This window comes from Clinocottus analis, unplaced genomic scaffold (assembly GCF_023055335.1).
Source record: "Clinocottus analis isolate CAN_PGR_092001 unplaced genomic scaffold, fCliAna1.0.p SCAF_8, whole genome shotgun sequence".
In the NCBI taxonomy this organism is placed as follows: domain Eukaryota; kingdom Metazoa; phylum Chordata; class Actinopteri; order Perciformes; family Cottidae; genus Clinocottus; species Clinocottus analis.
This window is the reverse complement of record NW_027176240.1, coordinates 12,280,858-12,296,396: the sequence shown is the minus strand read 5'-3', so window position 1 is coordinate 12,296,396 and position 15,539 is coordinate 12,280,858. Positions and strand designations below refer to the sequence as shown.

The 15,539-nt window shown below is 42.4% G+C and overlaps 2 protein-coding genes across 5 annotated transcripts in view; one reads left to right on the top strand and one right to left on the bottom strand.

Annotated features, from left to right (window-relative positions):
• The window catches only part of eys (eyes shut homolog), a 147,732-nt gene extending 143,011 nt beyond the window's left edge, over positions 1-4,721 (top strand). The window contains exons 47-50 of the mRNA XM_068567429.1: positions 1,387-1,561; positions 1,818-1,990; positions 2,095-2,256; positions 3,233-4,721. Coding sequence (XP_068423530.1) covers positions 1,387-1,561; positions 1,818-1,990; positions 2,095-2,256; positions 3,233-4,425 — 1,703 coding nt within the window. The 3' untranslated portion in view covers positions 4,426-4,721. The remainder of the gene's footprint in view (positions 1-1,386; positions 1,562-1,817; positions 1,991-2,094; positions 2,257-3,232) is intronic.
• phf3 (PHD finger protein 3) lies at positions 4,720-14,830 on the bottom strand. Of its 4 annotated transcripts, none has more exons than XM_068567425.1 (16): positions 14,700-14,830; positions 12,708-12,955; positions 12,327-12,443; positions 10,934-12,242; positions 10,166-10,433; positions 9,738-9,789; positions 9,268-9,382; positions 8,982-9,138; positions 8,770-8,886; positions 8,563-8,685; positions 8,325-8,472; positions 8,061-8,241; positions 7,825-7,972; positions 7,625-7,714; positions 7,218-7,413; positions 4,720-7,131 (listed from the first exon to the last, which is right to left on the bottom strand). In XM_068567425.1, exons 1-16 carry the CDS (start codon positions 14,732-14,734, stop codon positions 5,357-5,359), a joined length of 5,079 nt encoding a protein of 1,692 aa, XP_068423526.1. In that variant the 5' UTR covers positions 14,735-14,830; the 3' UTR covers positions 4,720-5,356. The 4 variants fall into 4 exon arrangements, with proteins under 4 accessions (XP_068423526.1, XP_068423527.1, XP_068423529.1 ...); XM_068567426.1 differs by having other exon boundaries at positions 8,325-8,469; XM_068567428.1 differs by having other exon boundaries at positions 10,241-10,433.
• Positions 14,831-15,539: the final 709 nt, after the last annotated feature.

The following is a 15,539-nucleotide window of genomic DNA, read 5'->3' as shown; positions in this document are numbered from 1 at the left end:
GATGCTTGTTATTATAAAATGTTATGGCAGATCCATTTGAGGTGAACAAGAGGGATATTCAAGCACTGGAGACATTTTGCGGGTTTGCTTGGTCATCGTTGCGCGTTCATTTTTCGGCTTCCAAATTCAAATCAGCGATGGTAAATCCTCCGTTGGCCCATGCTGGATCAGATTGCCACACTCCCCTTTACTGGTAAGCACTACCTGAGTCATGCGACTCTGGTGGCCCTATAACCTTTTTGCTCAGGATGTAATGAGAACTCATGAGTGTCTAATCAGATCTGTGTGACCTTCCTCAAGCCCTAATCATGATGGCTGGCAGTGAACACACTGATAATGCACTTCACTCCCAGTTATCAACAGAGCCACACTCCCCTGTGGAAAGGTGGAGGAGGAGGTACTGTTGCTTCTGGGTGAAAAAATAATAATAATTCCGGATTTGAGCAGTTGATCGAATCACAGGAAACAGACAAAGTCTGTTTGTTAAACTTTCCTTTTTAAACAGATACCATCAGACTTGAGGTGCATTTCTCTTTTGGACCTCAGACATAACAGGAAATTAGGAGAAAATATGATTCTGTAAATAAATTTACGGCACATTTCAAGATCTCATTTCCGACTGGTATTAATGCTACCTCTGGTTTCTTGGTTCTGTCACAAGAGTGGGTGAATGCAGCGAAAACTAAAATAAACCGCATCTATAATCTTCCTTATGAATCTGCTGTGCTTTTTGACGGTCTATGTTTGCAGCACAGCAGCCCTCACTTGAGTCTGCCAAGAAGACAGCATCACCCCATGAATATTCATGACTGAGCATGACATTTCCCCTGCATTCTGTTTATGCCAGTGACTAATGCAGCAGAGAGACAGGAGTCTGCATGTGCCTGTATGGCTTGTGCTCAGGCTTTATATTTATAGAGGGCCCTGTGCTCTGCAGGTACAGGCCAAAGCAAATATTGTCTTGATAAAATTGCATTATGAAAGCAAAAAGCAAATATGATGAGGCAGATGCATGATGAGTGGGGACATCGTAGATGTGAACTGTAGAAACTGCAGAGATTGTGTTCCGTCAAATACAAGAGTTGACATCCAATAAAAACATGCAGATTTCAGTAGGTACACATGAAATAAAGCCCTGTAGTCTCTCGCAATAAAACAACCGTCAAAGAATTTCATTTCGACAGCCGCCAACATTTTAAGGAGCGTTATTTGTTTTTAATGGCCTCATTAACGAGAAAAACTCAACTCAGATTAATCGCATTGTAGTGTGTGCACCAATAATATTAATGCAATGAAAGACTGCTGTGACTCCTCTGTCAATCCCCTATTAGAGAAGTAACAGATATCCCCCTGACATACACTCGGTCTGTTTGTTCATTTCAAAAGGGTGCATTTTTGACGTGCAGTTTCGTACAAGAAGAGACGGAAAATTCCAAGTGCTGGGACAGCCGCCGGGACAACCTGCGTTCGGGCGCAGCGTGGGTCAGTGTGGCGTCACCCCTTGTGCTCACGTTCACTGCAGAAACGGAGGGACGTGCGTTAACTCCGGCTCATCTGTCTAGTAAGTGAAAATAAACAATATATTTATTTGTTTCCCCTAATCATTTGTCACGATTCCACTCATGAATAACATCCTGTATGTAGACTTTTCCATTGACTTGAATGCAGCCAGAAGCTTTATGTTGTGCGTGTGTGTGTGTGTTCCCTTATGTATTGAGACCAGACATCAATCCCCTCAGGTACACAGTGCAAGTACAGCGAAAGGAATTGACAGTGTTTACAAGCTCTTCACAGTGTCTGACTGTGTGCGTCTGCAGTTGCCAGTGCCCATTTGGATGGAAGGGTGCGCTCTGTTCTGAGACCGTGTCTGTGTGTGATGTGGAGCACAGCCCCCCTCCTCTCTGCACCCACGGCTCCACCTGCATCCCTCTCCCCAATGGATATACCTGCCAGTGCCCTCTGGGGACTGCGGGACTCTACTGCGAGAAAGGTTGCATCACAGAATCATAACTGTATAATTGTATTTATTTGTATTTATTTCATGAGACTAGACCTTCACTGTGTATTGTTTGCTGTATTGTCTCGTCTGTTCAGCTATTGCCATCAGTGATCCATTCTTCAGCAGTAACCAGTCTTCATGGATGTCATTCCCACCTGTGAGTACGAGACACAGGACTGTTTTGCAGCTGCAGTTCCAGCCTTTATCACCTGATGGCATCCTCTTCTACACTGCACAACATCTCGGTGCCAGAGCTGGTGAGGACATTCAATTCTGACTGATTTTATTAAACAACATATGATGTTTACTGTGTAGAATGTATCCCTATTTTCTCTGGATGTCCGGACCCTATGACACACATTATACCAATCATTCAATCATTCTTTGATAGCATGATGAAAGGGTAATACACGTCAGACATGTTTACTGCACTCTGTTAGTAGATGCTATGATGCAATTTCAAAGCACTATCTGTAATTCTATACAGTTAGAGGAATAATTTATACATGTATATATTCCACGTTTGAAGGTGCCCGAAGAAGACATTGTAGCACCTAGGTATCATGTTGTAAATCATATGTTTATAACATACCATAATGTTAACTCATGATTTCTTGGACATACCATAATATGACTTTCATCAACATACTATATTAGGACTTTTTGGACATACATTTTATATGTGTAAGAACGCTAGTGAACCACTGGTATATAGTATTATATAAAGTGGATATAATATTCTATAGTATTGCCAAAGTTGTCCCCTACGCCTGAATACCCCAATGGAGGGAACCCAGAACAATGATATCAGTAATATACATTTAAAAATCAAGACAAAATCCTTGCTGGATCCAATTTATGAAACCTAAAGTTACAAATGAGTTCAATGTTACTTTTGTTGATAAAAACAAAAAAATCTCATCTCATGTACCCCCTGGAGTGCCTTCACATACCCCCGATTTGAGAAACCACTCTACTACACGGGACTTGATACTTCATTGTGACTTTTTTTTAAAATGTTTTTTGACGTAGTTTAATCTTTAGTATTATTTTTCAACTATAATAAAGCCTTTAAAAAGCTCTTTCATACTGTCATCTGTTTTCTCACCGTTTCTGTCTTTGTAAAGTATTTCATTAAAAAGTGTTAGCACATTTCATAAAGAAGTAATCCTAAAGAGAAGACATTTAAATGAGGAATAACTTGTGAAATGTCTTGCCATTTTATTTCTACAGGAGACTTCTTCTGCCTCTCTTTGACCTCTGGCTTCGTCCAGCTTCGATACGATCTCGGGGATGGAGCCCATGTCCTGCAGTCCGTTCAGCGAGTGGACTCGCACGGCAGAACCTGGCACACGGTGACGGCTGGAAGAGTCGGCCGTCACGGCTTCCTCAGTCTGGACAACGAGGAGATCAGAGAGCACGCGACTGACGGGATGACCACCCTGGATGTTGCTTCGGACATCTTTGTCGGGGGTGTGTCCACCCTGAGCTTCGTTTCTGTGGATGCTACTGAAGGGGAGCCGCTGGGCTTCACTGGTGGTTTAAGAGAACTTCTAGTCAACGGTGAAGAGTTTGACTTAACGGAGACGGGGGCGATAAGTGGAGCAAACGTAGGGGACTGGGATGGGACGGCCTGCGGGTACAAGGTGTGCCAAAACGGCGGTCACTGCAGGGCAACAGGAAGTGACTCATTCGCATGTGTATGTCTGCCACTGTGGACTGGCCCTGTGTGCAACCAGTCTATGAGCTGTGTGAACAACATCTGCAAACCGGGTTCCTTGTGTGCTCCGTCTAGTGTCGCCTCCTACCGCTGCATTTGCCCCTTGGGATGGGGCGGGACGCACTGCGATGCGCAAATAGCCACAGACACTCTCAGGTTTGTGGGAAGCTCGTATGTTAAATATCAGGACCGGAGATACAACACAAGGAATTTAAAATACACACAGGTTTCTTTCAGCTTCCACACGCGCTCAAACGACAGTGTGCTCATGTGGATGGGGAAGGCAGAACACGAAGATGACGATTACCTCACAGTCGGGCTTGAGAACGGCCACCTCAAAGTCGCTGTCAATCTTGGAGAGAAGCTTGCCGCCCCGATAGAATTCAGAAATCTTACACTGTGTTGCAACACATGGCACAATGCGTCCATCATTTTGAACGGCACGGTTATCAAGGTGTTCCTGAACCACGAAAGAGTCCTTTACGAGGACCTGGACCCATTTGAGCGTTACGTGGCCTTAAACTATGGCGGCCGGCTTTATTTTGGAGGATTTGAATTATATAGAAATGTATCAATTGTCACTTCTGGGTTGTTTTCAAAAGGCTTTGAAGGAAGTCTAAGAAATGTTTATTTGTTTAAAGATACCAAGCCGCTACTGTTTCTCAACAATAGCGAGGGTTTTAATGTTTATGAGGGCAACGAATAGTCAAGAAATACTTTGTGATATGTTGTGTTTTCTAAGGGCAGCCTACAAAGTAATCCACAAGGACATTTGTGTAACATTTGGTAGTAGTAGTTAAGTTTTAAAATGTATCTGTTTCTTCAACCCTATCACTCAATTCTCATCTGACTTTTATGGATCATATTGATTTCACTGGGATAAGGGTCATTGTCTGATCCTGTGCAGGATGAATGCTCCGAGTCAGTTATTACTCTTCCAGTCCATCACGTAAAATACATTTCTGAAATTATCATAATACAACAAAATAAATTGGTATTCATAGTTGTATCTTTAATAAGTTTAGAAAGAAATGAGATTATTTTTAATAATCAATAATAAAAAAGGATTAGCTTTATTACGAACTGTACATAAACACAGTGCAAAGGCACGCTTCCTCTCTAATGTATATTACAAACCAAAATGTATATACTTAAAAAAAAAAATTAAGATCATAAAATATTTTAGCAATTAAAAAAAAAATGTAAGTAGCAGGAAAAAGCAGTTACTGTTCAGATGACGGTCCTGTGTAACCTTCATGCCAATTTAAACTTTCCACCAGGTGGTGCAAACTGGTTGCTCAACGACTGAAAACACGCTCTGATCATTTGTACTCCGCAAAGCAGCTCAATATGAACAAGATATTTACAATAAAAACGTTAAAATTTTAAAGTTGTTCCAATATCCATTTCTTGGTTTGAAGAGAACGTGTCTAAAAAAAGATCTTCACAACCATTGAAATAATTTTTGGCTGCACCAAATGAACTTCTCTGGAGGAAATGCCACATCAGTTGAAGGAAGTAACAAATCACTCCACTATCAGCCAAAGTAGTTTGAACCAGCCAAGTGGTCAACAAGCTAAAAGTATTCCCTAGACTTTTAGCTTGTTAGCTAGCAGAACTTAAAAAATAAAATGCATTTAACTGTCTTTTGAACTTCTCCGTCCATTCTCATAATCGGAGTCCCGCCTGTGTCTGTGTCTGTCCTTGTGTCGGCTGCTGTGATCGTCGCTATGGTGCCTCTCTTTTCTCTTCTCTCCGTAGCGGTCGTCCGAGTGTCCGTGGTGCCGACTCCTCTCTCTGTCGTGGCTTCGTTCGTGCTTTTTCTCCCGTTCCCGGTCGTGATGTCTGCTCTTTTTCCCGTGATGAGTGTCCCTGTGATGGCTGCTGTGCCTCCCGTGGTGGTCCCTGTCTTCCGTAGATCGTGGCCTCTCCCACGGGTCGCTGTATCGCTCCTCTAGACGCTTGTAGTCTTTGGCTGGCAAAGTGGGTTGGCCAGCTGCTTCAGGGTAGCTCTCGGTGTACTGCGATTGATGTCCGGGAACAATATGTGAAGCGCTGTCCTGAGCCCACGGTGCACTGTGATTCTGGGTCTGTGGGCTGGAGAAAGTATGAGGAGGGCCAGTTGGGTATTCGTAGCTACCGGGCACCTGAGGCTGTTCCTGCTGCGACGGGATTAGTGAAGCGCTGTCGTGGACTGGGAACGCTGGTGTCATCACAGAGTCGGGATGGAGCTCAGGCACTTCTGTGTCACCTGCTGCATGTGGTCCTTCAACTGGAGGAGGATGTTCTGCCTGAGTAACTGTAGCAGCAACCTGGGAGATGCCGGGATCTTCCTTCTCACTCGCGAATGATTGAATAGCTGTTTGCTTCTCTTCCTCAGGTTTGTTCTTGGCCTGAGAAACCTGTAAAACCCCTTGGTGGAAGAGTGTAACTGCATCATTTCTAGTGCTGCTCAACGCAGGAACCGGTTTGGGACTCGAAGGAGCAAGGAGGCTGGCTTTATCCTTTTGTAGCTCCGTTGTTTTATCTACAGTCACACTGGAATATGCTGAAGACTTTTTCAATATTCCACTTAAAGGAGGTTTTGAGCTATTAGGTTGAGCTGAAGCTGCCTGGGATTTTGACTGCAGAGAATTCCCTTCAGAGGGGGCTTTTTCAGTTTCAGACAAAATGCCAGTATTGCCTTTGTTTGCAGAAGCAGGGCTGCAAGTTTCAGTCCCAATTTGAGCTGCTGACAAGCTCGCCAGGAACACTTCAGTTGATACATCTGGAGGCTTATCTTTCAGAGAGACTGGTGCATTGTGGGTCACCACTGCAGCATCCTTTCCTGATGGATTGTTCGCAGCAGATGCATCAGTCGGTGTGAATACTTCTGGTTCAGCTTTAAGAGGTTTAGCTTCTTTCTTCTTAATGACAAAGCGCTCTCGAGGTGTAACTGCTGCTGGACTTTTAGAGTTTTCAGTTGATGCCTCTGTTTTGGGAGCTGGTTGGGACTTGTGGGTGTCATCTGCTGCTGTTGCATGTTTGACTCCAACATCTGCTGGAAGAGGGGGCAATTCACCACCCCAGCCTAATAACACACCTGGAAGAAAACGCAGCGGTTTTTGGGAATCCTGACTGTTGGTCTCCTCGGATGCAGATGGTTCTTCCACGGACTCTGTGATTGGCTCATCAATATTTTCAGTAGTGTTTAGCGGTTTGTCTTTCTCTTTTTTATGTGCAGTCGTCAAGGAGGAGAGGAATTTTTTCTCCTCCTCCTCTTTTGCTCTGGTTTCTTTTGTGGAAATGACGATGGGCATGATTTCAGGAATAATCCTGGCAGTTTCATTCATGTCCACGGGAAGAAAATCCCTTTTCGATCTCTGGCGAATTAAGAGTCCAAGGAGAAGATTGGCGCGGTTGTTTTCTAAACCTGTAAAATTAAAAGATGTATTTAAAAGATTGAGAAATGTAAGAGGCATTTAGAGAGAGAATATTTAGGTTTTATGTTGAGGTTACCTGGCCCATCAAATGGAACAAGCTGATGTGGAACTTTTTCAGTGGCACCCAAAGGAATGAGATACATGTCCTTCACTTGTTTCAGGTTATTGGACACCACCCCGAAACGCTTACGACTGCTGAAGTAGGCATACAGAAGAGTATAGGATATCTCATCTTCGTCCGTCTCAGGGGAGAAGCGAATTAGGCACACCTCCTTTTAATAACAGAAAAATGCTTGTGTCAGTAAAATCTGCATCTCCATAACTCTTCGATGGAGCAGCTTTATATCGCGTCACATGACATCAGAATGTTAATTGTCTGACATAAGCTGCTCTTTTATGTAATTTTGGGTGATTATATCCAATGACTGGATTTTACTATTGGCTTTATTATCCCTTCAAGAAGGAAAACTGCCAAAAACTCACTTTTGTTCCAGTTGCCCGAATCTTCTCCAAGTAGTCCCACACCGTCTGTGGACTTATCCTTCCGCCAACTTGAACGCTGTCTGGAAGGTCCTATTGAGAAAAAAGGAGGTCAACCTCACCGACAGAAATTCAGTCTGAAAATACTTTGCTGCGGCTAAATATGTTCAGCGGCTAAATATGTTCAGCGGCATCTACTTTACCTCAGTCAAGTTGTCCAAAATGCCCGAGACGGGGAACGCTTTTGTCATAAACTTTGCCACAGAGTGCATGTGAATCAATCCTTGCCACGGGGAGTTCAGGTGAGTAAGGAAAGCGGCTTCTTCCTCTCTTCCAGTTTTATGATCAGACCTGTGACAAATAGGACAAAAAAAATGGATGGAGCAAACTGCCAATAACGACTTGACCACTAGAACCACGGTGTCGGCTACAACCTCACCTTCCTTCGTAGCTAGAATGAGCGTTTCGAAAGCTCTCCTCTAAAACGGTGAGGTGCAGATCGTCGATCGCAGGTGCTGCCGTGCTCTTCTCTTCTGCTTTGGTGGATTTCCTCCTCACCACTGTAGTTGCAACTTTGACCACTTTGGTTGGTGCCTCCTCCACAGGCGGCGCCATATGACCTGATAGAGAAGAAAAACATGACAAGTTGGTAACTGAGGATAGTGACACACAAGCAATCAAGTGGCAAAAGGGACTCATTTACCTGTGCAGATTTTGCAGTGTAGGTCAAATAAGTGAGACTTGTGCTGGCTGGTGGTGTCTTTCCCCGTGTCGCCACTTGCTGCGTTCTTCTCGGGGGTATTTGGAGGTTCCATTGAGTCTTCTGTCACTTTTAGAGAAGGCTCAAGCTGCTGAGGAAAGAAGTAAAGACAGTTACGCACACAAGTCATCCTTTTAGTTAATATACAGTAATACAGAGGACTATGTGTCGTGTCTCGTACCTCTTCAGGATCAGGTGCCTTCATTGGTTCCTGGCTCTCAATTTCAATTTCACCTTTGTGTGTGAGCTTAGTGATCGGCCGTCTCTCTACCTCTCTTTGCTCTTTTTCAATCATCTCAATGGTCTGCAAAATAACAATGACAAAAGAGAACATCTTAAATGTTAAGACTACTCAGGAAACTACAACGAAGACTGAAGCATCACTTACATGTCTGTTCTCCCTTTGTCGCCAAGCAGCCAATTCTTTCGAGGCCAGTTCCTCGGGGCTCATTCGAATTAGGTTACCAGGAGAAATCTCTCCTTTGAGAACCCTCTTAAAGAGGACCTACAAAATACAATTCAAAATAAAATAAAAATTAGACCTAGGCAACACCAAGAAACACTACAGTTGGATCACATCTGGTTTTAAGTGGTACTCACATTATTTTTTGTATCTTTGAGGTTAAACATCAAGCTTCTGTACTTGTTCTTGTATTTGTTGTCCGTGTCTTTGTACAAGTAGAAAAGCTCTCTCTCTGTCTTCTTTCCAACTTCAGAGGCCCTCTCCACTGACACGTTCAAATCAGACTCCTTCAACCTGAAAAGCAAAAAGAGTCGTGTTTGGTGCACTCAAGTAAGATTTTCGAGTTAAAAAAAAAAGAAAAAAAAAAAATTGTATCAATATTTACCCAATTCTTTTAATTACTTTCACTCATGAACTACTTACCTCTGTATAAGTATTTCTTTCAGTGAATCACGCACACTTCGCCTAATTGCCTCCACAGACACCGGTTTCTTTGAGGCTGAAGTCTTACTTTTTGTCTCTAGTTTTAGATGAACACCTGTGAGGATAGAAACGACAATATAATATAACAAGAGGGGAAATCTGACCGCAAGGAATAGAACATATCAATGATTAAACAGAGTTGTGATAACATTATCTAATATATTAGAATGAAGAATGACTTTTTATTGCGTTATATATTGAACAATAATGCAAAGCAAACAACCACAAAAACAGTTTGCTGCTATTTTGAGAGCCTTACTCTACAGATATTTTCTTTTTGTTTGTACTGTTGAACAGAAGAAGCGACCCTCGCTCATAGTACCGGCCTCCGGCCTTGAACCCAAAGTGTAACACGAACCAACAAGCCAAAAACAAAACTAGTCTTGACATTCACAGCCCCCAATAAATACCTGTTTTATGAGCTGCTTCTCTGACATCTGTGGACTGCTTTCTATCTAGATCCTTTTTTAGGAAATAAGAGCAAAAAGCACATTAATAAAGAAAATATCAATAAAATTGAAAATGTTAAGAATACACAACATACAATATTATTACCCCGCCACCCACCCCCAGACAAAGGTAAGACGAAAAATAAAGGGTGAGTTTTATTTGTGGAGAAATGTACTTTGGTGAATACACCTTGTTTAACACACACCCCGGTACAAGCCTTGCTTCCAAAGTCAACACAAAAAGACAAACCCTTGTGTAGTGGTGACACTGGCTATGATTAATACCAGAGGACGAATTAGCTGAGGGAACAAATACAATATGCTTTGTATGTAAAACGATCAAACATCTTTATTCTTAAACTTATTTTGACACTATTTATTTGTCTTACTGGTTTGACTCCCCCTGATGCAAGTTTCTGGGACGGTCCCGGTTGAGGCTTGTGAGGCAGCTTAAGATCCTGTACCTCCGTCTTGGCTTGAGCTTCTGGTTTGACTGCAGCTGGGTGCTCCGGCTCCACCTTTTTGCTTTCCTCCTCACAGCACTTCAAGCACACGTACATCTGATCCTCCTCCTCCATTTCACGAACTTTCGTCAGGTCAAGACCAACGCAGTCTCCATGGAACCAGTCGTCACAGCGGCCGCAACCAACCATGAACCTAAACAAAGGATGAACATTATCAAAAGGTGTTTGGGCTTATCCCAAACACCAGTTACCCTCAGGCACTAAACAAAAATGACACTAATATTACGACTCCCTTCTTGTTGAATTAAACACATATTTGACTGAAAGCCTAGTCATAATCGTACAAATACTTTGGTTCACCAACATTCATCGCAAGTCTTATAAGGCACAGCTCACCTAAAATCAAAAATACCTATTTTTCCTCTTACCTTTAGGGTTATTTATTACTCAAGATTGTTTTGGTCTGAGTTAGCTACAACTCAACCGCAATATGACCCGGTAACTTAAGACAATTGATACCTTGTTGTCAGCAGTTTGTGGATTATAAATCCAACAATCTAGAGTGACAAATAGCACTACAATGAAAAAGATGTATTCCTGCTTTTGGGGAGAACTGTCTCTTACCCGTCAAGTTAAATCTACAACAGACCGTATTAAATTTGAGTAACAAAATGATGATCTTGCAACACTCACATGTTATTGTGGTGTTTTTTGCAAAGGCCACAACAGTTGTTTCCATCCCACACAGACTCGCTGTTAGCAGGTTGCTCCTCGGCGGCTTCTTTCTTCACAACAGGAGCATTGTCTGGAATAAACAGCTGTGGCTCCTCTATAGAGATGCTTCTTGCCGTTTTACTTTTCTGCCTTTGAAATATCTTCTCTGGCTTTTTCAGTTTGGGCTTTTCCTGACCTTCCTCTGGCATTTTTAAAGAAGGGCCTGGACGAGCGTGCGTCGGGTTACCGGTCTCAACTTTGAAGATGTTAGGAGCATGAGGATGTTTAGCTGGTCCCTGCTGATCAACACGGCTGCCAGATGAAGGGCTCTTCTTCACTGCAGAGCTCATAGTACTGGGCAACTTTGGCTTCACTTTACTCTCACCTGTGTCCTGTGTCTTCTGCATTTTAATAGCATGCTCACTTTGGGTGATTTCTGCTGGCCTTTTCAAAGATGAATTGTCTTTCTTTTCCGTTGGAGATTTTATTTTGTGCAGGTCTCCTCTTTGGATTTTGGATGGCGTGGTGTGGGACAATTTATGTCCCTTAATCATGTTGTTTGGTTTATCTGAAACCAAGTCCTTGTTCTTGTTAGAGGTCTGTCCTTGTTTTGACTTTAACAATGTTGTCTGGGCCACAGTCCGTTGTTTTTCCTTATCGTCACCATCATTATTACCAACAGTGGTTCCGTTATTCTTAATGTTTTGTGATTCTCTGATGTCATATTTTCCTTTACTGACTGACTTTTGTTGTGCAGGAACACTTTGATTGTCGAGATTTGTCTCTTGCGGGTCGGTACTCCCCATTAAAGTCCCGTTGGAGGTCTGCACGTCGTTAGGATTCACATACGGGCCCAGCCCGAGGGCTCCATCAGCAGCAGAGCTCTTCTCAATTGCATCCACCTCTGCCACATTCTCAGGTGTGGGGTTCTGTACATTGACAGTATTATCTGGCAGCACAGCATATGAAAAACCACCATCGAAGCATGCAGACTGGCTCGCATCAACATGTTGTGTGTAAGAGGGTCCTGGAAGCAGTTCAATCCTAAATCCTGCAATTGTGACTGTCAATTGTCTCAATACAACAGAAGGATTCAGCCATAATGCACCATCCAGATCGTTAACATTAACACGCCCCCCCAGAGTTAAGTCTTTCTTCAGTTGGGAGCCTTTAAGTCCTTTCTCAATAAGAAATGACTTCTGTAGCCTGTTCGCTGGCTTCTTTCCAGCTCGCACTCGGATCATTGGTTTAGTGGATGTGTTGGCAGGTTGTGGCCCACTACTATATTCTGAAAAACAAACAAAACATAGAAAGAAAGTGTCAATTTGAAGGTGCTATTTGGAGACAACAGGAATCTCAAAGAGTAACTCACCGCATTCAATATTACGTGGACGTTTCTTCCGCCTGGCAACAGGTTGCTTGGCTTGTGTAATATCTGCCGCTTTCAGTTCCCCACTGAGGCCTGTGGATGCTGGACCATCAGCGAGACCTGCAACAGCCAAAATAAAGAAGCTGAGGTAAAATTAAAAACTAAACATATCAGAGAAAAGGCACTGATGATGATTAAATAATGGTAGGAAGTTGCTACTTAAAATGTCCTCAACCAGGTGTTTCTGTTAAGTGTGAATGGACATTATTGTAAAGCAGCCACATAAAGTTGTAGTAGTAGCTGTTAGTTAGCTTTTAATCAAAGTTTGGAACCAATACAAAAACTTTTTCTTTCTTTTTTTAAATAAAAGGTCTTCTGACATACCTGTTGATCCAGCAATCTGAAAAGTGGAATCCTCATTGTCCAGCAGATTGAACTGAGAGCTTGCACATCCAAACATAGGGTCTTTGTCACTGAGCATGTTCTTCAGGGACTCGTCCAGTCCGAGTCCGGTCCCAAACTCATTACTGGCTTCACATTGCAAATTTTGACCTGTTATAAGGGCGTCGTCCAACTGGTCACTGGGTATTAAATGGTTAATGTCCACAGTATCCATGAATGCTGCTGCCTTCCTGTAATAAAACACAGGCATAAGGGAAAGCATGCATCAAATTACCCATTTTGATCGAGAAAAAATATTATTATTAATAATGATTTAAATATAATAAAATATTCAACAACATCAACATGAGAGACAACATCAATTCAAAGTAAATGCATGCATTCACACTGCTCTTTGTTGGTGAAAAGGGATTAGCTTGTCTAAATGTACAAACTTTTGCAGATGGTTCCACGTTCATGGAACATAGCTTTTAAGGGCCAACTTCCATATTGACTTGATGATTTTCAGAGACCAAATACTTTTTGGACCTGGTCAGTGGGAAATTAATTTATAGTTAAAACTACGTGCAAGATACTCAAAAAGCGCTTTATACTACACATGTTATGTATTGGGTTTCCTTATTAAATTTATTTTTAGTTTTCTGTTTACCAAATTTCATTTATGAGCTAGAATGGAAATTGGACCAATATTTGTCATGATCCAGAAAATAAAAAGCAACTTTAAGGATTATTGAGTTAGTGACCTACTCACTATATATTCTGAAATATGCAGTTACAATCGATAGTGGGCACAACCTTTAAACTTAACATGTAAAGAAGTGTTTAACCTAGAAAACTTTTTTTATTACATTTTTTTTTGGGTTTATTTTTTAATTTAAGGTTTAAGAAAAAACATTGCATTTGCATGGTAGTTAGTTTATCTTGGACCAAAGTTATTGGAAATGTATGAACTCGTGTGAAAGCTGTCCGATAACAGCCATACCGTTATGTTTATCTCTGACATCTGTCTTAAGCTGCGCTCGGGGTCCAGTACGGGTCCACTTCGAGGGCCCCGTGTCGTGACCGGCTGGTTCTTTTTGTTTAATCAAACGATGTTCACGAACTCTACCAAATAAGTGAGCATGGAACAACAAAACACGAAAGATGATCGATTTCTGACGCAATGCCTCTCACAGTTGGAGTAAATAGAGTGACGGGCCGCTTAAAACTTTGCTTCTTCTGTAAACGCTGTCCTCTTTCGTTAAAGACAACGTCACGCCAGGACCTCCGTTTTGGCCATTTCCGTGGGTCGTTCACATTTAACTACATTACCGAGGAACAAGTTCGAGACACATTAATGCAAGTGCAAAGAAACTATTGCCGTGGCACAAGAACCTGCAGAGAGGGAAGCTAATGTTACCAAGCTAATGTGCAAGTTTTAGATCACGTTACGACTGCACAACCTTGAGCAGGCCAAAAGAGAGAAGTGTACATATACTCCTTAGATGTGCGAGCGAATCTATAAAAGGGTAGATGTGATGTCGCTTAATATAATGTAATGCGCACGTAAATAACGTTTGTGTCCAGCTACTCACAGTGAGAGGTTTCTGGTTGGCGTGCTAGCGTCACGGTTAACGACGCTAGCACGTAGCGCTAGCATGTAACGTTAGCGAGCTAACGGCAACTTATGGATGAAGTTACCACCCGATGTTTCAAACTCAAGCTCTGTTATGGTGGATAATAGTTACAAAAAATAAATAAAAATAAATATGTGGAAGAAAAGCTCAAACGTATGGTAGAAACATGTGAGCCAGCTCGATGTACATCTGTCAGACAGGCTAGTTCGGTAGCTTTAGCCTAGGCCTCGAGTCACCAAGTTTGTTTGTAGCCCGAGTGCTGCTAACGGCCGTTAGATGATCACGCCCACATGGATCTATTCCCTGGCGTTCAGTTTGGATTTTTAGAGATATTCGTACTTATCTATAATTGTCTTACCTCTCTACTGCTGCAATATCGGACCCAGCGCGCATAAGATTACATACTAGCACAGCTGCTCTCAGTAACTTCCTCTAACTCGGCCGTCATTCGTCCTGCTGCTGCAAAGCCCCCTGACAGGCAGCGCTGCATGTCACGTGTCTTCTGTTTACAGGTAGTGAAGCAGCTGATAGTGCAGGCGTACCGCGTATCCACGCGCGCGTTTATTCTGTGTGCTTTATTACGATTACACACGCGCGCACACGCACACACACGGTCTCAGTCTCGAAGATACGTTGTCGTTGGAGTCAACTTTTCGACCGCATTCAGCAGTCACACTGAAAGACAATAATGGATGTATTGATTTCCATCTAAGAAAGTGAAATACTGTATTTGACACCATTTTGCCTGGAAAGCTGATGTATTTTTATATCAGTTTCCAGATTTCAATATTATTTACAGCTTGACACATCTCACCCATACCAATAGTTTCCAAATTGTACTATGTTCTAATCAATTTTTAAAATGTGAAACAACACCATGTGAAACAGCTGCCCCTTGACTTAAATCACAGTGGGAGCAGATGGTCATACTATCTCATTTAAATTCCTAATCAGGTTTGTACAGTGTGTCTCTGTTTGAGCCGCCATTGTTTCAAAGGATTAAGCGTGGCCAACAATGCTTCTGGCCAAACGAAGAGGAAGTTCATGAATGAGGCGGTTGTTATGTTGACAACCCTGAATAATACATTTCTACCGGAGGTGCTTGAAAAACACTATACACCAACAAACCTTTGATGAATCTATGTGGTTAAAAGAAATATGTCAGATATGTTTCACAGATATACAGTACTTAAATCAA